The sequence below is a fragment of the Castor canadensis genome, chromosome 3, assembly GCF_047511655.1.
Source record: "Castor canadensis chromosome 3, mCasCan1.hap1v2, whole genome shotgun sequence".
In the NCBI taxonomy this organism is placed as follows: Eukaryota; Metazoa; Chordata; class Mammalia; order Rodentia; family Castoridae; genus Castor; species Castor canadensis.
Window position 1 is genome coordinate 54,747,034 of NC_133388.1, and position 25,707 is coordinate 54,772,740.

Here is a 25,707-nt window from a genome sequence, read left to right on the forward strand (position 1 = left end):
AATAGTTCATGAGATTCTATCTCAAAAAAATCCATCACAAAAAAGGGCTGATGGAGTACTCTAGGTGTAGGCTGTGAGTTCAAGCACCAATACGGAAAAAAAAAAAAAAAAAAAAAAACTCATGAGAGTGAGAAAACATCCAGATGCCAGAAAAAATTTAAAACCACAAGGGACCATTAAATCACCTATTAAAACAGCTAAAAATCAAAAGAACTAACACACTAAATGCTGGCAAGGACGCAGAGTAATTGGAACACTGCCGGCAGGAGTATAAAATGGCTCAGCCACTTAGGAAAACATTTTGGTGGTTACTTATCAAAAGTCCTCTCCTAAGTATGTTCCCAAGGGAAATGAAAACATAGGTCTGCACAAAAAGTTATGCATGAAATCTTTACAGTGGATTGAAGGATAATCACCCAAAACTGGAAACAACTTAGATGTTCTTCCACTAGGAACAGATAAACATCGGTACATCCAACCAATGGGATACTACTCAGGCGTAGAAAAGGAAGCCACTGCTGACAAATGCAAGACTGGGTGAATCCCAAATACATTCTTACATGAACAAAGCTTACCCTCAAAGGCAGCACACTGTATGGTTCCATTTAGATTACATTCTGGAAAAGGCAAAGCTATGGAGACAAAAAACAAACCAGTGGTTGCCATTTGGGAACAATAGCTATGAGGTTCACAGGCCACCACCAGGCCACCCCTGGACCCCATTTGCCAGGCACCCCCAACCCCTCTTTCCCCAGCTGTAGTTTGTTCCTGAGCTCGGCTCAGATTTGTATTTCCCAGCACACAGCTCTGCCTGGGCTTGGTCCTCACGGGCAACCCTGTTAAACTTCCTCTCCTGAGGCCTTGTTTCCAGAACAAGCACTCCCCGGGGTGCTGGGCACATGGACTGGGGTGGATGGATGAAGTGTTGAGTCTGTCTGCTCAGTGGCATTTCCCTTCTGTCATGATTTCCCCAGGTCCATCAGCTGTCCACGCTTGTGCTCAGATGGGAGTCAGTGGGGAGGAGGATGGGAAAAAATCTAAAACGAGGCAGGCTCTGAAAACCTGCAGCTCCCACATCAGTCAGGTCCCTGCCTGCAGGTGGGGGAAGGGCTGACTCGAGCCCCTCTCAGCCATCGTGCCTTCCTCTGCGTTCCTCTCTCCGCTCATAACCTCCCTGTTCCTACAGCACAGATCAGGACAGACAGACAGAAACCGCCGTCCAGACGCTGACAGGTTAGCAGGAGAAACAGAGGTGAGAGCACAGCGGTTATCCGGAGTGGACGCGCCATTCCAGGCCTGGGGTGCAGCTGCGCAAGACCGGATCGGGCGCAACAGCCCGGGCTGCGGGGGTTGCACTGGTGCGGAGGGCAGAGGGACGCGCGGGTCCCGGCCCGCGTCGCGACCGCTTCTCCAGGGAGGAGGGAGGCGGGCGAGGGGGCGGGGCGGCCCCTCCCAGGCCGGCCCTGGCGCGGCTGGTTCCCATAGGGATCGGATCGGATCGGGTCAGGCCGGGCCACGGGAGCCGAGCCGGGCGCCAGGCAGCGGGGCGGGAGCTGGGCCGCTGCGGGTCAGTGAGTCCCGGGCCGGGCGCGGGTGGGAAGCTCCGGGGCGCGGCGGAGCGCAGAAGTGTGCGCCTCCCGGGGTCCCCGCCGTCCCTGGGGACACCCGGGGGTGTCTTGCTCCGAAGGGAAATGAGACCCGAAATTAGAACCGGGGAAGCCCTCAGTCTTCCGCCTTCCGCAGCGGGCTCAGGTGTCTGAGATCGGATGAACTATGACGTTCAAAAGACAGATTGTCTCGCAGCTGGCTCGTTTTGGGATGAGGGGTTACATGTCACCTTGCAGGGAATCTAACAGGAGATTAAAATTTGGTGACTCAAGGAAGATACAAACCTCTAGGCCCTGGTCCCTGATCGCGGTGCCATTGCTGGGGCCGGGGTCCAGTGTCCATGGATCCAGCCCTAATTCTTTAACAATCTGTTCTAGGTCCTTGACACAACCTGGTTGGGGACTCTCTCGTGCAGTCCGTTCGTGCCAATATTTCATAAGTGACATTTAAAAACTATGTGAAAAATCCATTGGAAGATTTATTCCTCTGTGATGGAGAAGTATGAAAAAATTGGGAAAATTGGAGAAGGATCCTATGGAGTTGTTTTCAAATGCAGAAACAGGGATACGGGGCAGATCGTGGCCATCAAGAAATTTCTGGAATCAGAAGATGACCCTGTCATAAAGAAAATCGCTCTTCGAGAAATCCGCATGCTCAAGGTAACAAGTCGCTTTTCTCTTGAAAGTGCATTTTCAGGCTTAAAAATAAAAAGAAAGTCGTGTTGTGTGTGAAATGAACGTCTTGGGCTGTGGTGACATCTTCCTCCATGGCCTTGTGTCCTCAGTGACACGAGTGGGATGTCCGTGCATCCTGCAGAGTAACTACTTATGCAGACAGGGGCAAGGTGAGGCTCATTTTTAGAGACGCTGTGGGATCTTTTCTTTTTCTTTCCAGTAGCTTCTCTCCCTTATCTTAACCTGTGCACCTGAGTTGTCAGGAGCCATTACACCTGGAGACGACTTTCTCTTGCTAGCATTCTTGAAGTTTAAACTTCGAGGCTCTTTTCTATTGGCATTCATCCAGCAGTCCATTAAGAGAATGCATGAAATTATTCACCTGCTTTCAAACTGCTAGAGCGCTGATAGGACTTCATTAGCCTCCCGATTCCCCACTGGGGAGCATCACAATGTCCAAAAGAAGGGCTTTTGGAAGAGAAGCGGAATGACCATCTTTTCAGTGTTTATTACTTAGCTCAAGGAGAACATGACGTGGGAAGGTGTGTTTCCAAGATGAAAGTGCTTTTCCTCTCACGGAAAGGGACTTTTCTGAATTTGTGGAAGAGACAGACCAAATCACAGTGCAAGTGTGACTGAATACATTGGGAACAGGGGGGTAGCTTTGGATGGACAGGGTGGTCTTGGTGTTCTGTCCTGTGGAACTAACTGTAGAACAAAGGAAGAGTGACCCGGAGTGAGAGACAAAGGAAGCATCAGGGCTTCACTCTGATTCTTGCATCTCCATTTTTTTCAGGATTCTCTAAAAACCTTTTCACCTTTGAGTGGGAAGTAGCAAGTTTTGGAGAAATTAAATAGGTGGGTAACAGGAATACGTCTCTCCTTGGGTGTGAGATACTTTTAACTAGCAGGATGTGATCTATTCTGAGAAGATAAAGTGTTCCAGTGGGGTGCTTGGACCTCTGTCCTTCCCCACTGTACACAGGGAGAGGTTGCCTCTGTCTCTCGAGAGCTGTTGGTCTCTCTCACTTTCTCGGGCCTCCTCTAGAGGAGACGGTGATCGTTGTTAGTAGTAGTAGTAGTAGTAGTACTGCTACTACTCCTATTGTTTGTGGTGATTATTATTATTACTACTATTACTACTACTATTGTTTGTGGTGCTGAGATTCGAACCCAGGGCTGCATCACGGTAGGCAAGCTTTACCACTGAGCTATGCCCCCCCAGCCTGATCACTGCACTTCAAACACGTCATTTACTCCAAAAAAAGAAAAAGAAAAATTTTTTTCTAGATGAGAGGTGCTCTTTTTCTGACTCTGAAGCTTATCTGTAAAAGCCCTCTCATACCCCTGCCACATTTGGTGTTGCTCCCCAAATTGACTGGGCTCCTCCAGGCTGGGGACCTTGCCTCTGTATTTTTGCGTCCCCAAAGCACACTCCTTGGCACTTTCTGGGCCTCCAGTAAAAGTTATTTTTGCATTTTAATAAAAGTTAATAAGCCTTTAGGAAAGTGGAAGTTGCCTGCAAATTAGGATGTGAGTTGAGCGGCTGAACTGTGTTCTCAATTGAATATTGATGTGTTCTGAAGGTGGAGCCCTCCTTTCAGAAGCTCAGCTCTTAGAAGGGAGGTGAGGTGAATTTCCCCTTGGCTCTCACTCCTTACGCACTGGGTTCCTGATGGGTAGAGCCCAGGTCACTCACCTTGTGTCTCTGTGCCTGGCAAGAACACTTAAAGTGATGGGAGGCATGTTTGAGCTGGACCTTGAAGCATTTAGGGAAGCATGGAGTGAGAGATGAGGCCCTCAGGGCAGTCTGTCCTAGAAGAAGGTGCATAAGTGGAAAGCTCAGTAGATTGAAGGCGACTAGGGAATAACCCCAAAACTTGGCAAGATGCTAGGGACAGAAGGAAGCCAGAGTCCAGTAGGACAGGGTATGAAGCGTGTCCTGGAACACGGGTCTCACCCTGGAAGAGGGAATGGGTAGAGTCCTGGGTCCCAGGTGGTCCGTAGGGTTGAGAGCCTGACTCCAAGGCTTATGTCATAGCCTGTGAAGACAGGGATTGGTGAGATCTGGTAAGTGTGTTAGGGCCCCACTAAGCTGGAATTCAGGTGTAGCTCTGTGACCTTGCCAAGGAGGACACTAAATTGTGGCCAACTGCAGCTCTGTAGCTAGCTCAGTGAGCTGCTGGCGTTTTCTTTGGACACCCTCATGGAGCTGGGGTTTTCTGTGGTGAAGTGCTAAGGTGAGGAAAAGTTCAGAACCTGGGAGAACAGAGGCTGAAGGCACCTTAGCAACCCTAGCCCAGGTAGGCAAGGACAGGCAGGCTGACCCTGACAAGTGGGAGGCCTTGAATATCACGCTAAGGAGTTTGGCTTTCTTCCTAAAAGAAAGGATATTTTAATATTAAAATTTAAAAAAAAAAAAACTAGAAAAGAAAGTTTTTGAAGAAAAAGTACAGTCATTCCCAAGAAAGATAGTTGGCAAGTATAAGACCTAGTTTTACCTAATATACACACTTTCCTGGTGTGTGTGATTACAAGTGTTGTGTGTTTTGTTCTACTTTTTCTCATTTCACTAATGTATTAATGAAACTAAGGACATCATCGGTTTTGTGCATCCTGGATTTAATGACAGTGAACCCTATGAGTGGAAATGCAAAGTTCCCCAGATGAAGTGATATCCTGCCTGGAGGATCTATATCAGATACAAGATACCAGTACTTCGATACCACTTCTCGCCAAGGGAATCATCCCTCAAATTACATATGTAAGAGAATTTGGTCTGTATGCAACCTCAGCATTCCTTGTGTGTACGTTTTCCCAATTGCACTGAAAAATTAAAACAATGTCCAATAGTTGCTACAAACTCCTTTAAAAACTGTAATTGTTTCCTTAAGCATATGCTATTATTGGGAAAGGGAATTTTCCAGCATTCAGGCAGTTATTAAAGCAGCTTGTCTTCAGTGTTTCACGTTGTTGGTGTGAAATCACGAGCATGTTTTATTAAGGAGCCCGTTTTGTTAAAATTTTTATGAAATACGTATTCCGAACATTTGAAACACTTTTCAAATTGCATTATGTCATGCCATTTGAAAAAATAAGTGTGACTTTCTTAAAACTAATTCAGTATTTGTATTAATAAACTGTATTAACTAATATTAATTTATATTAGGAAGCTAAAAGTTACCCACTGTTCACCAGAGGTCTTACCAGGGTCAACTTTTCAATATTTTAATCTTTAACCATAATTTTCTAGGTAATATAATTAGGCTTATAAAAAAAAATTAAGCCAGTTAAAATCACTTAGCTTTTTCTCTACTTTAGGGGCAAAGTAAATACAATTCTAGTGACAGTAATAAAATCTTACTGCAATACCTGGACTCAAATTATTCTGTCCTTTTCAAATTCACTCGTACTGTGAAAAAAAGAAAATAGCCACATATATTCAGTCAGTGTTTTATACACCTGTGTATAAGATAGTTGGTGTGTGTCCACTTGGCCAGTGTTTATAGAATTCCTGCCACGAACCAGGCACTGTTCTTGACCCCTGCCTTCATGAACTTGCACCTTAGTAAGGAGAGGCCAAAAACAAAGTAATTCTATGGTGAGAAATAAAGCAGGCTAAGTGGATAAAAGGCGAGATGGGGGCTTGCTTTTTTCATATGGTGATTAGGGGAAGTCTTTCTGACGAATGAGAAACACTGAACAGAGACCAGAAAGGTGAGATCACTCATGCCACTAACTAGGGAAAAGCATCCCAGACAGCGAGCACTGTAAGTACACAAGCCATAGGCAAGATCAAATGCAGGTTCTTAGCATGTTCATGTGTGTCCTAGGATGAGCAACGAGGCCCGTGTGTGTGCAGCAGAGTGAGCAAGGGTGAAGGTCATGAGAGGCAGTTAGAGTGCTAAGTAGGTCACAGTCAGGTCTTTGGATTTTACTCTGAATGAGATGGGAACCATCATGGGATTTGAAGAGAGGGATGCTTTGGTTGCATCCTAGAAGGATTCCTCTACTGCTGGCTGCTCTAACTTCATGAGCAGGAGATCAGTTAGGATACTGTTACAGCAAACCAGGTGGGAGTTGATGGCACCTGAGTGGGAGAGTGGTGAGAGGTTGTCAGATTCTAGATTTATTCTAGAAGAGCACATAGGAGTCTGATGACTAGATGAGGAATCAAGAATGATTCTGAGGATTGAGGCCGGGGCTATACCTGTAGCTCAGTGGCTGAGTTAATTCCCAGCAACACACATACACATACAAACACACACACACACACACACACACAGGTTTTGACTTGAACAACCAGGAAAATGAAGAGATTCTTCATTGTGACAGAGCAACCCAGGAGCAAATTTAGGGAAAAGGAAATAAAGAGTTCTGTTTTGAACAGGTTAAGTTTGAAATGTGAATTCAAGGACACTTGTAAAGTGGCCAGTGGCCACAAGTGTAGCATGCCAGGGAAGTCCAGGTTGGAGCTTCACAGATGGAAGACAAGCACATCAGTGGTACTTAAAGCCATGAGACTAGGTGAGATCACCATGGGGAAAGAGAGACAAATACCATGGACTGGCATTCTGAGGTCAAGAAGATAAAGAGGAGACAGCAGAAATGGCAAGAAGGGGCAATCTTCAAGGTAGGAAGATCCAGACAGCACTGGAATGAAGGAAATGTTTCAAGAATGAAGTGATGGTCAGTGGTGTCAAAGGTCCCCACTAGAACTGGGGATGTGGCTCAATGGTACAGCACTTTCCTAGCATGCTCAAGACCCTGAGTTCATGCACCAAATTTGGAATTTTTTACAAACACTATGCAACAGCATTATAAAAATAAAAAAGTCCCCACTCATAGGGATTTAAAATTAGCCACTGGCTTTGAAAATGTGAGGGCCATTTGAGATCTTGGCTGGAGCTCTTTGGGTGGAGTGGTGGGAAAGAAAGCTCCACCTGCAAGGGCTCGAGGGGCATAAGAGGGACAAAGTGGAGACAGTAATACTGGCAACTGCTTTGAGGACTTTTATTTTGAAAGGAAGCCTAGTGTATTAGTTGGATTTGTGTTAATACAACAAAACACCTGAGGCAGTTAACTCTAGAGAAGAAGTTTATTCAACTCACAGTTTTGGAGGTTCAAGGAATGGTGCCTACATAGACACAGTTCTGGTGAGGACCTTATGGTGACTAGTAGATGGGATGGTCAGAGCACAAGTAGGGCAAGTGGTCACATCTCCAGTGAAGCAGAGACACATCTGGGTAGAGCCAAACTCAGGCTGTTAAATTTTTTTGCAAGGAGCAGTTTGAGGCAAAGTCTTGCTCTGTAAGCCAGGCTGGCCCCAAACTCACAATCCTCCTGCCTCAACCTCCCTAGTGCTGGGATTGCAAACGTGCACCTAAACTCAGGCTTTTGAAACAACCCTCTTGAGATAACTACCAAGGAGTCCATGAGAACTACATTTCAAGGGCACACCCTCACACAACCTACAGACCTCCCATTAGGCCCCACCTCGTGGTGATTCCCCCACCTTCCAGGAGCACCACCCTTAATTAAGACTAAACCTTTAATCACAATGGGCCCTTTGGGAATACTCAAACCACTTCCAAACCACAGCATCAAGAAATAGGGCGTGTGTGTGTGTGTGTGTGTGTGTGTGTGTGTGTGTGTGTGTTGATGTTGTTTGGGTTTTGCTGCTATTGTTGTTTAAGACAGGGTCTTATACATAGCCCAGGCTGGCCTAAACCTGGTGGTCCTCTTGCCTCAGCCTCCCAAGAACTGGGATTATAGGCCTACACCACCATGCCCATTTGTGATTGTTGTTTTTAATTTAGGAAAAAGAAGTATATTTGTACACCAGTGGTATCAATACAATAAGGAGAAGACTTGATGTTGTAGGAGGAAGAGAATTGTTTCAGCTATGACCTTGAGTTGCTAACCTGGACCATAACCAAAAATAAATATAATAGCATAATAAGGGACCAATTCATGTACCATCCAGGAGATAATGCTACGTCTTATTTTGTTTGGAATATAGCTGCGTCCTTTACATACACTCTCCTTAATCTTTATGTAACAGACCCCACAGCTGGCTCTAAGCTGTAGGTAGAGAACTCCTTTCACCAGGTGTGTGGCATCTTCTGATTTGTATAGAACAAATGAACTTAATAAGAAAGAATTCCACCTCTCCATAACTTGGGTTTAAGAATATGAAAGACATATTGGAGAAGGTGTAGTGGTCGTGAGAGAAGGCAGAATATACAGAGGGACAATGTCTCAAAGAAAAAGTCACCATAAATCAAGAATCAGGTATGGTGGGCTGGAATCATCACAGGCTCTGTGGTGGGCACCGGCTTTTTACATAAAGCAGGTAGATGAACTTGAACCCAACTGTGGCCCTTGGATATGTCTGTGTGTCCAGCAAGAAAGGGTCTGGGTGGTTAAAAAAAATATACAAACCAGCCAACCCAGAATAATTGTTTTACTAGGACCCCCAGGCCTCTCTGCTGCAGAACCTTCTCTCTGTGTTGGGAGAGGAAGGAAAGAATTCCGACCAGATTTTGGTGTCTGATCATGCTCAGAGCTGCCAGGTGACCTTGGGCAAGCTCCAATGCCTCTTGGAAGCTGGCCCGCCTTATCGCTCTGATTTATGTCCCTGTTTGGTCCTGCTTCAGTGACTTTTTGCTGACGGGAGCAGAGTGCTCCTGGGCCAAACATGGAACCATGTTGCCAGCCTCAAAGATGCAAGAGCAGAAAAGTACAGTCGTTTAAAAAGAGCAGTAGTGGGCTGGAATGGTGTGGCTTGAATGGTAGCGTGTTTGCCTAGCAAGTGCAAGGCCCTGAGTTCAAACCTTAAGAGAGAATGCAGCACAGGTGGAAAGGCAGAAGGGTGGCATTTAAACCTGGGGCCACCCCCAAAGGGAAGTGCTGGGCTCCAGGCATGCACACAGCCTCCCCCAGAGGCTCATGGCCTGCAAACATGAGGCCATGTTGGGCCTCATGAGAAGAAGTTTATTCAACTCACAGTTTTGGAGGTTCAAGGAATGGTGCCTACATAGACACAGTTCTGGTGAGGACCTTATGGTGACTAGTAGATGGGATGGTCAGAGCACAGGTAGGGCAAGTGGTCACATCTCCAGTGAAGCAGAGACACAGCTGGGTAGAGCCAAACTCAGGCTGTTAAATTTTTTTGCAAGGAGGAGTTTGAGGCAAAGTCTTGCTCTGTAACCCAGACCTAGGCAAGTCACTGTCCTGGTGGGCAAGTCACTGTCCTGGTGACAAGTATGTGCTGTGAGGGTTGGGTCCCACAAGGTTCCCTGTTATCCAAAACAAAACATTTATTAAGTGCTTAGCAGAATGTGCTCCATGCCAGGGCCCCTTCCCCTAATGCTGCCAGGGTACCAGGCAAGTGATCCTATCATTAGAATCTAGTTCTGGCTTTCATAAGTTTTGAAGGAGTCTACTCTCCCAATATTAGTTGAAGGAATATTTCCCAACTTAGTAAAACCCTCAGTGGTAATTCCTGCGGCATCTTTAAGAATTTAGTCCTGGCAAAATATAGAAAAAGATGAGAAGATAATAATTTAGCCCCGCTGTTGCTCATCAGGGCCATTTCTAGGTCTTGTGAAAATGGGTTAGTGACAAGCGTCTGTAAATAGTTTCAGCCATGTTGAATATTTCCTATTACTGACTTTAGGATAATAGCTTAGACACTCAGATACTTGTGAGGATCCCACTGGTACCATAACTGGGCAAAGCCTGCTGAATGGAAGACAGAATGGAGGGGTGGGTGGGGCACGTGGGAGACCCTGAGTGCATGGCCACCCATGGTACTAGGTGTTCAGTCCTTTTAAAAAGCCAGAAATTAGAATTTTCTGTAAAATCTCCTGAAGTTTCCTCTATAACTTTTTATTTTGAAAAATACATAAAAGTGGAAAGAAGGATATGCGATAAATACCTGTATACCCTTAACTAGATTTATTCCTCAACTGTTAAAATTGTGCTGAATTTCCACCACACACATATACACGTACACACTAGGGAGCCATCTCCCTATTTAGCATGACTCTCCTGTATTTTTCTATATAACCACAGTGTGATTTCCACACTTAGGAAATTTATCAACTCAATCCTATTATCTAATCTACAGTCTAGTCTCAAATTTCTCTGATTATCCTAATAATGGCTATATATAACTTAAAATGTATAAAAATAATATATTTAATTGTTTAAGATATATAAACCTTTTACTCCATGGTTTTAATATCACTTCATGATCTTTGCCTGAATCAATTATAATGGGTTGTTACAACAGTTGTTTTCTATAATTCTTTCTACTCATTAGTTATCATTGTTCTATAAAAAGAACGTTCGTTGCCAGGCACAGGTGGCTCATGCGTGTAATCCTAGCTACTCAGGAGGCAGAGATCAGGAGGATCGTGGTGGAAGCCAGCGCAGGCCAATAGTTCGTGAGACCCTATCTGAACAAAACCATCACAAAAAAAGGCTGGTGGAATGGCTCAAGCTGGAGGCCCTGAGTCCAAGCTCTAGTACTGCAAAAAAAAAAAAAAAAAGAACCTTCCTTCACCCCCAACACATACTTTTTAGTGTCACTGTGATTCACAAATTCTTTAATTCAGCACATTATACGCTGTTGTCACTATCATTATGCTTTTTGATTCTTAGCACTATTTGTCCATGTGGCCATTTGGGGCTCCTTCCATCCTGTTCCAGTGCTGTGACAGATGGCCACCATTCTCAGAGCACTTCTTAACTGTATATCACAACAAACTGTTCCAAGCTCATCCTGCCCCGGCCTTGTGAGCAGCCATTTCTCCAGGAATTACTGGTTCCTTTTAGGGATCATAAAATCTCCTGATTTTAAAATTTTGACAAGTGAACTGGGAACATGGCTCAAGTGGTAGAGCACCTGCCTAGCAAGCACAGGACCCCGAGTTCAAACCCCAGTACTGCAATAAAATAAAGTTGGCAAGTAAGTTTTAGACATCTTAAATACTATTCAGGTCCAATAAAACACATCTGCAAATACTGTTTGGCATTTAGGCTGCCAGTTGGGGCCTTTGTGTTCTGGGTTGGGCATGACTGACAGTAAAGATGGATGTTCAGAGTTTGTGTGACCCCCGTTGGCAGCATGAAAGATGAAACAGAGCACTTCCCACCCACGATGTTAGAAACTCAACTGTCCCTTATCATCGTCTCTCTGCTTGTTCAACAAGTAGAGACCTGCTTAATTTTATTTTTACAAGATAATGTATGGACTGCAAATAGTAACAGACTGTTTTGTTTATTTATATGAAGATTTTTTTGGCTTAGCTCACAGAGCATTTATCTGGAAAGATTGTTTTCCTGCCATGTAGTGAACTCCTAAGTGATAAAGCTGCTATGCAAATATTTCAGTAACAAAAGGAGCAAAACAAGAAGCTGGCTCCCGACCTTCTACAAGATTCTTGTAAGCCGATTAAGCACTTACCACTGCCAGTCACCGTCCTGTGCTCTCACACACACCCTGCCACATACCTTAGATGCTAGAAAATAAAATCCTTTAGCTATTTTGAAATCTATAATACATTATTATTAGTTACAGTCACTTTGATGTGCAATAGAACACCGGAATGTCAGAATGAGTGATTTTATAATTCTGCTTGATAAAAAATATAATTATCTTATAGCTTTTTCTCTATATAAATTACTTTTATTTCCCACCCAGTAAGATTTGTAGATAGATAACCTACATTACATGTTGTTCTTATAAAACATCCAAACCACACTAGAAGGTGTGGAAAAGGAAAGTTTTAAAATGGGCTGGGCATGCATCTTTCATTTTAACTGTTTTTAATGTTTCAATTCACCTTTCTATTTGGCAGGATTGATGTTTTAGGCCACAAACATGCTTTCAACAGGCATATTTTCTTGCTAATTATTAACCTTCTTTATTGCTTATTAACTTTAAAGGCCCTCTAGTAAAAATATCATTGGGTACAACCTCATGGTTGAAAATCTTTGAACTCCATGAAGGATAGGAGTTTCTCAGCCAACTGATGCTGTCGACCACACAATCACAACCAAACAAATGATTTGCTTTATAATTGTCTGTTGGGGTAGTAATTTTTGGCGGTGTGAGCATTATTTTTCATTGTGACCACAGTTGTACTCTTAATTCTTTCATAGTACATTTATTGACTTTATTAGTCCATAAAGCAGGCCAAACATCTACTATGTGCATCACTGGGTGTACAGAGTTTTGAGAGGAATCCAGAAGAGACCTGGCCCAGGTGTCTGGCCAGAGAACCCGCCTTGTCCCTCAGTGTGTCTCCAGCAAGCCTGAGACAACCCTGGAGCCCTCTGAGCAATCCATCCAGTGATTTCAGCTTTCAGTCCTCCCCCTGCCATGTCACCACACCTCTTCCTCCTCTAGCTATCCTCCTAAACAAGATATTAACCAGCATGACTGCCTTGGGGTCCTTGGCATTTGGAGGAATGGTGGGTGTGCTTCCCTTTCCCAAGACAGAGTGTTCCAGAGGTTTCCTCAGCAACACCCAGGTGAGGTTTGTGCTCCTCTGGGCTGGAGACGACACTAATAATGTAATTAGATTCTGTTATAATGAAAATATCTCCTCCCCCAACACTGTTCTATTAGTATCTCTCTGAAACTGCCATTGAAATATTTAACTTCGTTTTACAACGAAGCCAAGGGATTTATGCAAATAATTTTAACCCAATTGATAAATATATGCTTATGTAAAAAACAAAGACAAAAAAACCTGGAAGATACAGAAGAATGTAACAGTAAAAGAAAGTCTACCTTGCCCTTTGCTCACCATTCTCATTCCCTCCCACCAACCACAGATTCTCACGTATCATTACAGAAGATTTCTTTCCTTGTCCAAGAGAATATATTACCTTTTAAAAACCAGGCATAAATGCTATCATATTACACATACTGTTCCATAATTTCCTTTTTTTCACTTAATAGACTATCTTGGGCACCTTTGCAGGTCACCACAGAAACATGTTTCACTCTTCTTCACAACTGCATGATATTTCATCTCTTGAGTATACTCTAATATCCAAAAGTTGATTTATGTAATTACCATAAATGAACACTTAGGTTTTTGCAGTGGCCAATCATGTATACATAAAACTTTGCATATTTCAGAGACTACTGGGCATAGACAGCATGATTTCCACAAATGCATCATGGGGAGTAACAATGAGAGACTCCAACCCTACTTCCACCCTGTTTCCAAAATCTTCTAGCTACTGAAGACACAGCACTACATGATGGGGGCTGGCTCAGTGCACATATCCCAGAAAAACTGTGATGTGTGTAAATCCCATCATTCTGTAGAATAGCTAGTTACAGGTGGTGAAGTATATAATAGGACCAGCATCCTTTGCTATCAAATGTGACCTTGCTCTGATGGTGTATGGACTCCCAGGCCAGTAAAGCAAGCATGGGAACTGTTAGAATGTGGTGCAAAGCAGGAGAGCAAAATCCATGTCTAGAGTTAGTATCAATTCCAAGAAGGACAGATTGCTACACCCCCCACATGTGGCTGGCTTCCTTGAAGAAGAGCTCTTGTCAGGGACTCCATTTAAGCATTGATTGCTGGCATGTTGGGTGCCCAGCATCAGCCAAGCCTGGATCAGTCTTGGAAAGGGACAGCTAGTGCTCTTGGGCCAGGCATAATCATCATCTCTGAAGCCGTGGTCATTCTATTCGTGGGATGATTACACAAGCAGAGAGCAGGCTGGCTCCCACCAGAAAAGGCATCCTCTCTGCTGTTGCTTGATGCTTCCTCTGTGGTAGATACTTTCTGGTGACAAGGCGCAAAGATCCTCAAGTTCTACGCCTATTCCACGAGTACAGTTTATGCCTCTTTTCCAAACAATCTTCCAGTTTTGCCTCTTTTAGAATCTTAACGAACTGGACAAGCTATTTGCCACTTCCTGTGGGTCCCTGTACATCTCAGATCCTTTCTTCCTCCATGCAAAGTGCATTGCTTGAAGTTCTGCTCAGTGGGGAGTCTTGTTTTCACCATCATCCCCCAAGACCTCTACCAGGTAGGAAGGTAGCATGGTAGCCATTCATTTTCAGTTACAGTCAGCGTGTGAGCCAATCCTTCGGGGAGCAAGGCTTGAGGTTTTTCCCTCCGTTACTTGGAAACTCCCACTGAACCACACATCTAAGTTGGAGGACAGGCAATAGTGCCTTGATCTCTTTTTGTAACTTCAGTGTGGCCTCCAGACCTGCTTGAGCCTGATTCCCCATGTGTGGCAGTCACAGTACAGCGGATTGCTACTGCGTCCATATGCAGTCCTTATGATGATGGGTCTCCATGACGGCACTCCAGCTTGCATAATCACTTAATGTCCCACAGACAGTGTTCACTCTACCAGTGCCCAGTGATGGACAGAAGCTAGATTATCTCCAGTATGCTTGGTAGTGCTGGGTCAGACCCATTGCAGACTTTTCTCTTTCTCTGGGTCCTAATGAGTGCCATTTACCAAATCATTTGGTAAATGAGACAGAGCCATATTCCCAAGGGCCATGCCTGCTGCCTCCAGAATCTAAAGAGACCCACCCAGAACCATGCCTCTTTTTTAGTGGTAGAGGATCCAAGGTACATTCAGTGTCCTTTACTTTAAAGAGGTAACTCAACATCCTGTGGGCTCCTAAACGTCACCCACTGCCATTTCCCACCCTCTGGCACACACAGGTCTTAATTAGGCATCTGTAGTTCTTACCCCTTCCACTCACCGCAAAGCCTACTTTGCAAGATTTTGTGACCAGAAAGCCAGTCCCCTGGCCTCGATACCAATTCACAAATAACAAGAGCAGGGTTTTGAGGAAAAGGAAGTATGGTTTATTGTTCATCAGATAAAGAAGAGGACAGGGAAAGTCAACCTCCCGAAGCTCTGTTGTCCCCACTCCGAGAGACAATGTTCTCTTTTTAAAGGGAAGTTCAGAGGCTCAGTTTGACTATGTGACAAAAATGCATGTCCCATGATAGGTGCTGGCCTTGGATCTCCAGGTGCCCTGGTACACCTGAAGCTCTCTGTCTCTACAGCTGTATGTCTTGTCTGACAGGTTGACTTTTCTGGTTGTCAGAGAGAGCTAAGGAGTAGAAGACTGCTGGTTCAGTTGAAGGGTAACAATTGCTAACCTTGGTCTTTCCAGCATGTAGACAAAAAGGAGAAAAATGTCAGTTTGACTAACAAGCAGAGTAGACTGGCCAGTACACAAGCTGGCTACATCAAAAGTTTTTCTGATTTCTAGTCCCAGTTACAATGCCATCAATACAGAGGAGCAGAGTAATATTCTACGAAATGTCAAGAAATGAGGCTCCCTGTGGATTACATTATGACAGAGAGCAGAAGCGTTAATCTTGGGCAAGACAGTGAATGTGAACTGCTGTCTGTTCTACGTTCTGATTGGGATTGGAAAGAACACACTCACTAGGTCAATAGTTGCATGTTGAGTGCCATCAACTATGTCTGTATATTTGCCAGGAAAGGTACCACTTCTGGCCTAGCAGCTGTAATTGGAACGATGATGTGGTTGAGTTTACAGTAGTCGAACTAGTGAACTGGGTGGGGACTGCTACCTCTGCATCCTCGAAGCCTTTGATCACATTGCTAATCTCTATGATTGCTCCTGAGATGTGGTTTTGCTCCTGATTTATTATTTTGATGATGGTTGTGTTGGGGGAAGAAAGGCAGTTTCAGTTTGACTCTTTCTGGCATATTGGTTCTTCCTCCATAATCATGGAATCAATGTAAGAGTTTGCCAACTGCTAAGTGTATTTATCCCAATTTGGGTGATGAAGTGGAGGAAGTAGTTCCAAGGGTAGGTCTTTGGGCCTGTGAGGCCCACAGTGACACCATGCTCTAAGCTGGGGCCAGGTGAGCATTTGGGTCTTCAGATATCAGTGCCAGCTCAGACCTTGTGGCCACATCACTTCCCATAGTTACTCTGGTAAATGGCCACAGAGATCCCTTTGGAATACTTGTGGTGGCATCACAGGATCCTTCCTCAAGGTGACTTTGGTTTATCAACTGAGTTAGATCCAGAAACTGGGTGAGAACTGCAGTTTTCCATTCTAGAAGTTGACATTGACTTTCTGTTTGCCAGCTCTCCATTTCTTTGAATGATACAGGCCAAATAACACACTGTTCCTTCTCTGTCACCTATGGGACCCCATGGTAAGGATTAGCTGTGCATCTGCACGGATTTCTCTGACATAAGGCCTTCTGGCCTTGCTTCCCATCGTAGTCATTACATGTATCTTACTACACTCAGACCTGGTTTCTGCCATTCTGGTATCTTATTTCTCCTGGAAGCAGAGAGCATAGTTCCTATGGTAGCATCTCCAACCTACTGGACAAGGCTGCCCACCACAGGTGGAGGACAGCCGCACTGATGCCAGTGACCCTTACTGCCCTTTACTGCTTTAGCAGGCAGTATCCTCGAGACCTTCCAAGGAAACACAATGAGGAAGGTGGGTTCTATGGTACCACATAATACATCCATTCTCCCATTTCCACCTCCATAAGTTCCCAGGCGCCTTCCTCAATACTCGCCAAGGCAGTTCTGGTATGACTGCCTTGTCCACCGAAAGTGCAGCTTTTAGAAAGCTATGCCAGCAACATGTTTAAGATGTATGCAGGTGTCCATGTCAGGATTAATCCCAAGCTGCAGGACAGTGCTCCTCTACCAATAAATTTCTCCCTATCCAGCCTCAAGATTCCTGCTGGTGCCTACGAGCCAGATGTGGTTGTTATTTCCTCCTTATTCATCCTTTGACACTGCTACCTCCTCATCCTGGTCATAGGTCTGGGTCCCGGGAATGGACGAGCATCCTTCTCCATAAGGAGGTGTGTGCGTCAGGTGAGGGAAGTTCGGGATCCCTGGTAGGCAGCAGGGCAACAGATGGAAGAAGCAGCTTCTCCTAGCCTGGAAGGTTCATCTCCCTGAATGTCAGTGTCCCAGATCTCAGGATCCTTCTTTTTTCTCACCTAAGAGACCTGTGAGACTCTGTCTCCTTTTATGGTTTTGCTACTCTTTTTTTTGTTTGTTTGTTTTTTGGCTGTACTGGGGTTTGAACTCAGGGCTTTACACTTGCTCTACCGCTTGAGTCACTCCACCAGCCCTTTTTTTGTGTTGGGTATTTTCGAAATAGGATCTCTTAAACTCTTTGCCCAGGCTGGCCTCAAGCTGTGATCCTCCTGATCTCTGCCTCCCAAGCAGCTAGGATTATAGGTGTGAGCCCCTGGTGAACCCTGTGGCTCCATACTGAGACTGATTGTCAGCACAGTCGTCTTGTGTTATCAGGAGATGAATGCCTCTTAGAAAACTGTTGGTGAGGCCTCAGACCTCCACAGTTCACTGGTGGCTAACCTGAACCTGTCATTTTCTCTTTTTTTTTTCAACAGTTAGAGTGTTAACCAAAGCCTGGTTGTTCTGTAACTCCCACAATCGCCTTGCCACACACCACTGCTGTACTGCTGCGATGGCCTCACTCCAAAGGCACCGTCCATGAAAGCCTTGGAAATTGTGTTTCTGCAGCTCTGAGGCTTCCTTCCCCCTCATTCACCACCTGTTGGGATTTGGGGGGGGGAGGGAGGTGGGTCCTTGTCATCTGACAGGTGATTGATCCAGATCCAGAATTCTGTTCTGTAAATCAGCTAGCTGGCCCACTTACTAACACCCTCCCCCAACCCCAAGTCAAATTTTGGGCAAGAGACTGTGTGTTAGAGGATTATTTTGATAAGTGGAACCAGAAAGCAGGAGTTGGGGTCAAGAGAATAGAGAAAGAAGAAAAACCAGCACAAGAACACCAGGCCCCCAGCCCTTGAGAGTTACAACGCACTGCTCTGTGAGCAACAAGAATGTGCAGGACCCATTATGACAAAGGGGAGGGGACAGTGTCATGGCGCTCCATCCTAGGCAGGTGGTCACTGGCAAGGGATTCCTGCAAAAGTGTCTATGTAACTAAGACCTAGAGTCAAGTTCAAAAATTTTAAAGGCTTGTGAAAAACATTTTACTAGGACAACTCCCACTTTCAAAACTTTAATTTTTGTCCTTTTGTTATTTACCACCATTGTGGGAAAAGAATGTTTTTGAAAGGAAAACAGGAAATAACCATTGAGAAAACGCTCTGCTGTTTTTCCCTAAAGCACAGACAGGATAAACATCCCTTCCTTCCCCCAGGGAATCCTTGACACTGGAGGGGAGGGGACAGATCACAGATGTAATGGTCTATTTACTGGTCAGTCCAAACACACAGGAACTCTGAAGACCCCTTAGAAGTCACAGATGCAGACAGGTTCACTTCCACCAATAAATACACTTTTTTATTTGTCTTGAAATGTGCCATCATCTGTATCTATTTTCATAGAAACAGGGTACATTTAATGTTTCACTTTTACCTCAAATATAAGAAATCAGTGCCCCGAGAGTGGTGAGCGGGCCACTTTTACTCGGCCTCAGTGTCAGGAGTGATAGGGAGTAAGGGGAATTTGGGGGAGCTAAAGCACACGTGCCTTCTCTAGAGTGAACAGGTGCTTTCAGTCGTAGCTCATGAATGTCACAGAGACCGTAGGCCAAGAGTCACTACATTTCCAGCATTTTCCAGGGCATCCTGGTAACCACGATTTTGAAGTAACATTTCCTGACCATTAAGTGTTGGCAACTTGTACAAAGTCTTCAGCATGCCGTGTGCTGGGACAGGTGTGGTGGTACACATCTGTAATTCCAGCTCCTGGGGAGTCTGAGATTCCCATCACTGTTGAAGGCCAGCCTGGGCCTGGATAGCCTTCTTCTGTCCATCTGTTGCTTGGGTCCTATCTCAAACAACAAGCTGGATGCAGTGATGCATGTCTATAATCCTACCTACACTAGAGTTGTGGGTAGGAGAACTAAGGCTGACCCCAGGCAAAAAGCACAAGACTGAAAAATAAATGAAGCAAAAAGAGCTGGGATGTGGCTTAATGGTAGGTCATCAGCCTGGTAAGCACAAGACCTTGAGTTCAAACCCTGGTACTGAAAATAAAAAAGATGCCGCTGACTAAGGAGACCTAATATTTGACTTTAGAGGATGTAGTACTGGGTTTATCACAACAGATTGGGGCCAGTGAAGATACAGGGCTAATGACAGATGCAGCAAGCTGGCCAAGAAGGGTGTGTGGTATTCAAAAGAGCTCAAGTTAAATTCACCCCAAAATAAAAGAGAAAATACAAGGAATCCTTTTTAAATGCCAGCGAACACGCCTCACTTAGCATAACGTGAAACATCAGTATTCAAAACACAGAGAGAAATTAAAGGGAGACCAAAATAGAATCGCGACCAAGAGGGAACTTCATACATGAAAAATTACATCTGAGCCTGAGCTGGAGCCTGAGCTGGAGCCTGAGCCGGCCATGTTTCTTGATCATTAACTGAAGGAAGCGGGGATGACCTGGAAGGGACCATGGGACCCTCATGACTGCACCAGCACAAACCAGAATGCCGAGAAATAAGACTGGGCCCTAACCTTTGGCCTTACACACTCACAAAAAGGAAGGAATTAGAATGAAATAAGCCCAGCATCTTTGAAGTGTGGACAGTAATTTGGTCTGTTTTGTCTGTTGAGATTACTTGTACGTACTGACATGTCGGGCAAGTCTGTTAACCTTCCGTCATCTTTTTACTAATTTTTTGGTAGCACTGGGATTTGAACTCAGGGCCTCACGCTTGCTAGGCAGGTGCTCTACTGCTTGAACTCCTCTGCCAGCCCTCTTCTGTCCATCTTGTTGCTTGGCTCTTATCATCTAATCCCTTCACATGTCCCTAAAGAAGTCCATTCTGTGCTGAGGTTGAAACAGCTACACCTTCAAGAGTGCAGTCATTCCTGGTGTTGGGGGTGTGATTGAAAGGTTTCAGAACCACAGAGGTCCCTCTGCGTCCCCCAAGGTCAGTAGAGTTAATGAAGAGAGGAGAGGGGTGGTCTGAGGTGCTGAGTTCACACAGCTTGGCTCCTGGGCCCCCACTGCACGGATAGCACTCCCAGTGTGGTCACACAACCCCAGAACAAGAAGTCCCCTCCCTGGGCACCTCTCAGTCCACTCCCCACCTCCCCTCTCAGCAGCATCTGTCACACTGCCCACTTCTCCTTCCATGACACCTATGTCATCATGCTCTGTGTGTCTCCATTTTATCTTTAGGACCCTGCTTCCCTTTCTCTGCTGCTTCCTCCTCAGCCCCTCCCGGCAACATCTGGGTGCTGGGGTTCTGTGGACCTCTTCCCCGGTCACTCCCTCTCTATCTGTGCTCACTCACGCACATGCTGACTTTATCTGCAGCTCAAGCGCCAACACCGCTTTGTATCTCAGAGTCCCTGCTAATTCACAGGACCAAGGTCAGAAGTTTCTTCCTCCCAGACCTGCTCCCCTCTGTGAAGGTGTCAGCATCACTGTAGAAACAGTTGTGTCACTCTCAATACCTCCCCCTCCACCTCTCACCTTCAGTCCATCACCACATCATTACTATTCTACTAACAAAATACAGCTCAGACTGGGGGTGTGGCTCAAGTAGTAGAGCGCCTGCCTAGCAAGCACAAGGCCCCAAGTTCAAACCCCAATACTGCAAAACTAAACAAACAAACAAAAATATCTCAACACAGTGCTTTCTTGCAATCTCTCCTGCCTCTGCTGTGGTCCAAGCCACTGTCATCTCTCACCTGTCAACAGGCCCTGCACCATCTCCTCTGCTCTTGTGCCTCTTGTAAATCATTCCACATCCTGCTGCCATTGTGAGCTCTTAAAATTTAAGTGGTGTTGGACCACCTCTTGCTAATTTCCTTCTGCACGCTTCCCATTGCACTCAGGATAAAATGCAAATTTCCCTGTGTGGCCCACAGGGTCCTGCCTCTGATCGGCTGGCTGCCCACAGCTCCACGAGTGCCACCTGCAAGACAAACATTCTTTCAGTTCCTTAAGTGACCCTGAACCCTCCTGGTTCAGAGCCAGGCATTCTGTCTGGAACCCTGATGTCTGTCCCATCACCAGCACTCCCGCCCTTGGTCTGGTTAGACCTTGTCCTCTAGAACTTAGCTCAAGGTCACTCCCTCAAAGCCAGTTTCTCTAAGGCAGTCTGACTTCTTATTCATGGCAATTCTTCATTCAGTGCCTGGGTGCTTGCTCTGGTTCCCCAGTGTGACCCAGCAGTGGGGACAGGCTTGATGCTCAGGAGGCATCTTTAGGCATTTGTTCAATATCTGAATGCAGCCGGATAGGGACTGGCTTTATGAGAGCGTGCTCCAGACCAGACATCTGCTCTGCAAAAGTTTTAGGCCACCTAGAATCCTGGCCATTGGAGATAGTTAAAAATCTGTTTTAAGTATTTATAATTTAATATTTTGGATCCCTAATTAAGATCTAGTTTCGATGATTGAGCTTTCTGAAGTAGGTTGAGAGACAGGTTATTAGTTATTTGCAGTGAAAAGGAGGCTATCTCTTGGAGGAGGATAGGAGACACAAGTACTTTAAAAATTGCATGCTAAGAACTGGTGGAGTGGCTCAAGTGGTAGAGCACCTGCCTAGTAAGCATGAGGCCTGAGTTCAAATCCAGGTACCACAAAAAAAAAGAATAAAAATCATGTGCTAGAAACCTTGCCATGTTGCTGAGGCTTTTTAAGCCCCCAAAAGAAGTAATTTGGGCCAGGTGCTGTGGCTTATGCCCATAATCCTAGCTATTTGGGAGGCAGAGATCAGGAGGATGGTGGTTTGAGGCCAGCCCAGGCAAAAAGTTTGTGAGACCCCATCTCAATCAATAGATGGGCATGGTGGTGTGCCCTTGTCATGCCATCTACATGGAAGCTGAGATGGACAGTTTTGTGGGTCCAGGACAGCCCCAGTAAAAAATTCATAAGACCCCATCTCGATGAAAAAAGCTAGGCAGGCTGTGGTATTCACCTGCCATCCTAGCTTAAAGCTTAAAATAGGATGGTGGTCCAGGCCAGCCTATCTCAAAAAAAATCTAACTAACAAAAAAAAAAAGAGGCTAGCAGAGTGGCTCAAGCAGTAGAGTGCCTACCTAGCAAGCACAAGGCCCTGAGTTCAAACCTCAGTCCCACCAAGAAAAAAACCCACCTTGATTTATACTAGCTAAAACTGGGAAGAGCCTATATGATACTTGAATAGACTGTTGTGCAGCCATTGGATCTCAGTTTTCAAAAGGTGTGCAATGACATAGCAAGACGGGCATAATAAACTTCCGGGTCCCCCTCAGAACAATGGGTTCTACTGTGACAAGGTCACAGTGCTCCCCCTGACTTGAGTTCCAAGGTCATGGAAAGCTCTTTCAGAGTATACTAGCTGTGTCAGTGTGGGACAGAGGATGCTACACAGAGGAAGGGACATCTGGAGGTGGGGAGTGTTCAGAGAGAGGAAACCATGGCCATGCCCTGAAGCAAAAAGGAGCCCCAGACTTCCAGGAAATGAGAGAAACTCAGGGGTCAGCAGGGGGAGGGGTGAGCAGATAGGACCTTTGACCTCAGGCAGCAAGTGTCATGCAGCAATCCTGGCAGGCTTGCACATGGTGGATTGGAAGCCCTAGTCTGGGTGTCCAGAGAAGGCTAGAAGCCGGGCACCAGTGGCTCATGCCTGTATCCCCAGCTACTTGGGAAGATGAATGAGATCAGGAGGATTGCAGTTCTAGGCCAGCTGGGCAAATAGTTTGTGAGGTCCCCTTCTCCAAAATAACCAGAGCAGAGTGGACAGAAGTGTGGCTCAAGCGGTAGAGTGCCTGCTTTCCAATTGTGAAGCCCTGAGTTCAAACCTCAGTCCCACCAAAATACAAAATAAGTTGGCCAGATATGAAAATGAGAACTAGATATGGAACACTGAAATGTAAAAGATTCTATGATTTCAACCCTGGCCTCAAGATCACATCCTGCCAACGGAACAATAGTGTGAAAACAAGAGTCAAGCCTAAGGGTGACAATTTTTGGTCTTAAAAGAAAACCTCTGCTTTCTGCTAGTTCTGTCACAAAACTGCCATTTGACTCCTTTTATTTGATTATTTATTTTCTATGTTAGATATCCAAACCAATACCATTCATGGGTTTAAGACAGTAGTTAGTTTTCACTTACTATGTCTGGAAAATGTTAGCATAGGCTAAAAGTTTCTAGGTATGGTAACATAAATATGGCATTTTAAAGGCTGGAGTGTGGGCCAGAGGAATGGCTCAAGCAGTAGAGCGCCTGCCTAGCAAGTGTAAAACCCTAAGTTCAAACCCCAATACTACTAAAAAAAAAAGTTTTAGCCTGGAGTGCCCTCCATTCTAAGACCCAGACATGAAGACGTGACTGCTGGGCTGCTTTGGTTTTGAATGACAGTGTTCCTCCCAAAATCCATGTTGAAACCTAAAGGCACTGCATCAGTATGGAGACGAGGCCTTTGGGAGGTGATGAGGACATGAAGACTGTTCCCGTGATCGCTGTGGCTGGAGCTCGTGGCAGAGCACGTGAAGGCTCTGGGGTTGATCCCCAGCACCACACAAAACAAGGAATGAAATAAAAGGCTCAAGTCAAAGGGAGAGCTCTCATGCCCTCTGCCTTCCACCAGGTGAGGACAAAGCAGCCATGTGCCATCTAGAAGCAGAGAGTGCTGGCATCTTCATCTTGAACTTCTCAGCCTCCACAAGTATAAGGAACAAATTTCTGTTCCTTTTTTACAGAAGAGTAATCTTCATTTGCTAAGATCCCACACCTGCTGAGAGCATCAGTAAGGGTCACGTGGAGGGGGGTCTGTCCCTGGAGCCTGCAGCCAGGGCACTCACTTCCTTGCCACAGACACAGAAAGTAGAGCAGTCGTCATGAGTGGCTGGGGGCGAGGGCTGGGGGCTACTGGGGTTTTTGGGGTGAGGGAGCTGATGTTTAAAGTATGCAGAGTTTCAGTTTTACAAGTGATGGTGGCTATGGTAGCTTAAGTGTGAATGCCTTTAATGTCACTGAAATGTACATTTAAAAACGGTTAAGGAGCTCAACTTTAGGTTATATGTGTTCTACCACAATTTTTGGGTTTTTTTTTGGCGGTACCAGGGTTTTAATTCAGGGCCTGGCGCTTGCTAGACAAGTGCTGTACCACCTGAGCCATGCACTCAGCCCTTTTTCATTTTGGCTGTTTTTCAGATAGGGTCTCATGTTTTTGTCTGGGCTACTTTAGACCTCCTAGGACTATGCTTCCTATGTGGCTGGGATTACAGATATGAACCACCATGCCTAGCTTGTCCTTTGAGATCAGGTCTCACTAACTTTATTTATTTGTTTATTTATTTTTTGCCAGATTGGCCTTAAACCTCAGCCTTCCAATTTCTGCCTCCGCAGTAGCTGGGATTGCAGGGATGAGTCATTGCACCTAGCCTAAGCACAATTGTTTAAATTGAGAGGAAAAGTTAAAACGGTAAACACAACAATTGCTTGTAAAACGCTTGTGGAAGATTTCTTGGTGATACTATCAAAGCATATTTGGAAAAGGGGGAGCAAAGCACCAACTATTAAATCATGGAACAATCAATAAATGGACACTAGTGATGTGTGTTAGGTCAGTGAAGCAAGAACTGGCACCGCAGAAAAGGAATCCTTGGTAATGTGTTTTCATGTGGGCTTCTCCTTCTTAGTACATGTCTCGTTTTCCACAAAAAAATAAAAAAAGAAGAGGTCAGTGCCTCCTTGCATTTCTGGTAGGACAGAGCACTGAGGGGAGGTCACGCCCGTGACCCCCTTCTCTCCAGACACCCCTCAAGGCACAGCGGAGGAGGGACCGTCCCTGCTCTGTTGCAAACGCTTCATCAGCCTGGGAAACACGATTTTCTCACACACCGTGAGTGACACAGATCACTGTGAATCTGGGTATGCTGGAGGCCCTGTGGCACCATTCTGAGTGGCCAGAGAACATGCCCCTGGTGTGTGGTCCTTGCGTTCCACTGGATCTGTCTGTTGTATCCATGGGTGTCTGTTGACACTGGAGGACATTAAACAATTAATTGACTGAGAGCAGAAGTAATGGTTCACGTCTGTAATCCCAGCTATTTAGGAGGCAGAAACAGGAGGACTGTAGTTGCCCAGGTAAAAGAAGTTAGCAAGACTCTATGTGAAAAATAGCTAAAGCAAAGAGAGCACCTGCCTAGCAAGTCCTGAGTTCAAACTTTAGTATCACACACACACAAAAATTCATTGAACTATCATTACTAGTAAGGATTGCAGGCTAATGACTGCTTACTAACTACTTAGCAACTGAGAAAGAGCCATACTTAAGGGGACATTGAGGCAGGGAGAGCACTGAGCCAGACTGGTGACGTCCTTAGGAAGAGTCACCTGATCTGGGCTTGAAGACTTTGTGTGAACTCAAAATCCCTCCCTTTCATTCTCTTCTC

General features: G+C 45.4%; 1 protein-coding gene across 5 annotated transcripts in view; it reads left to right on the top strand.

Moving 5' to 3' along the window:
- Window positions 1-1,114: 1,114 nt before the first annotated feature.
- Cdkl1 (cyclin dependent kinase like 1) overlaps window positions 1,115-25,707 on the top strand; it is a 51,928-nt gene continuing 27,335 nt past the window's right edge. Inside the window, exons 1-3 of one of the 5 annotated variants that reach the window (XM_074068015.1) lie at window positions 2,133-2,267; window positions 3,079-3,140; window positions 4,877-5,046. In XM_074068015.1, coding sequence (XP_073924116.1) covers window positions 4,933-5,046 — 114 coding nt within the window. In that variant the 5' untranslated portion in view covers window positions 2,133-2,267; window positions 3,079-3,140; window positions 4,877-4,932. The other 4 variants (XM_020165022.2, XM_020165021.2, XM_074068013.1 and 1 more) reach the window with 4 other exon arrangements.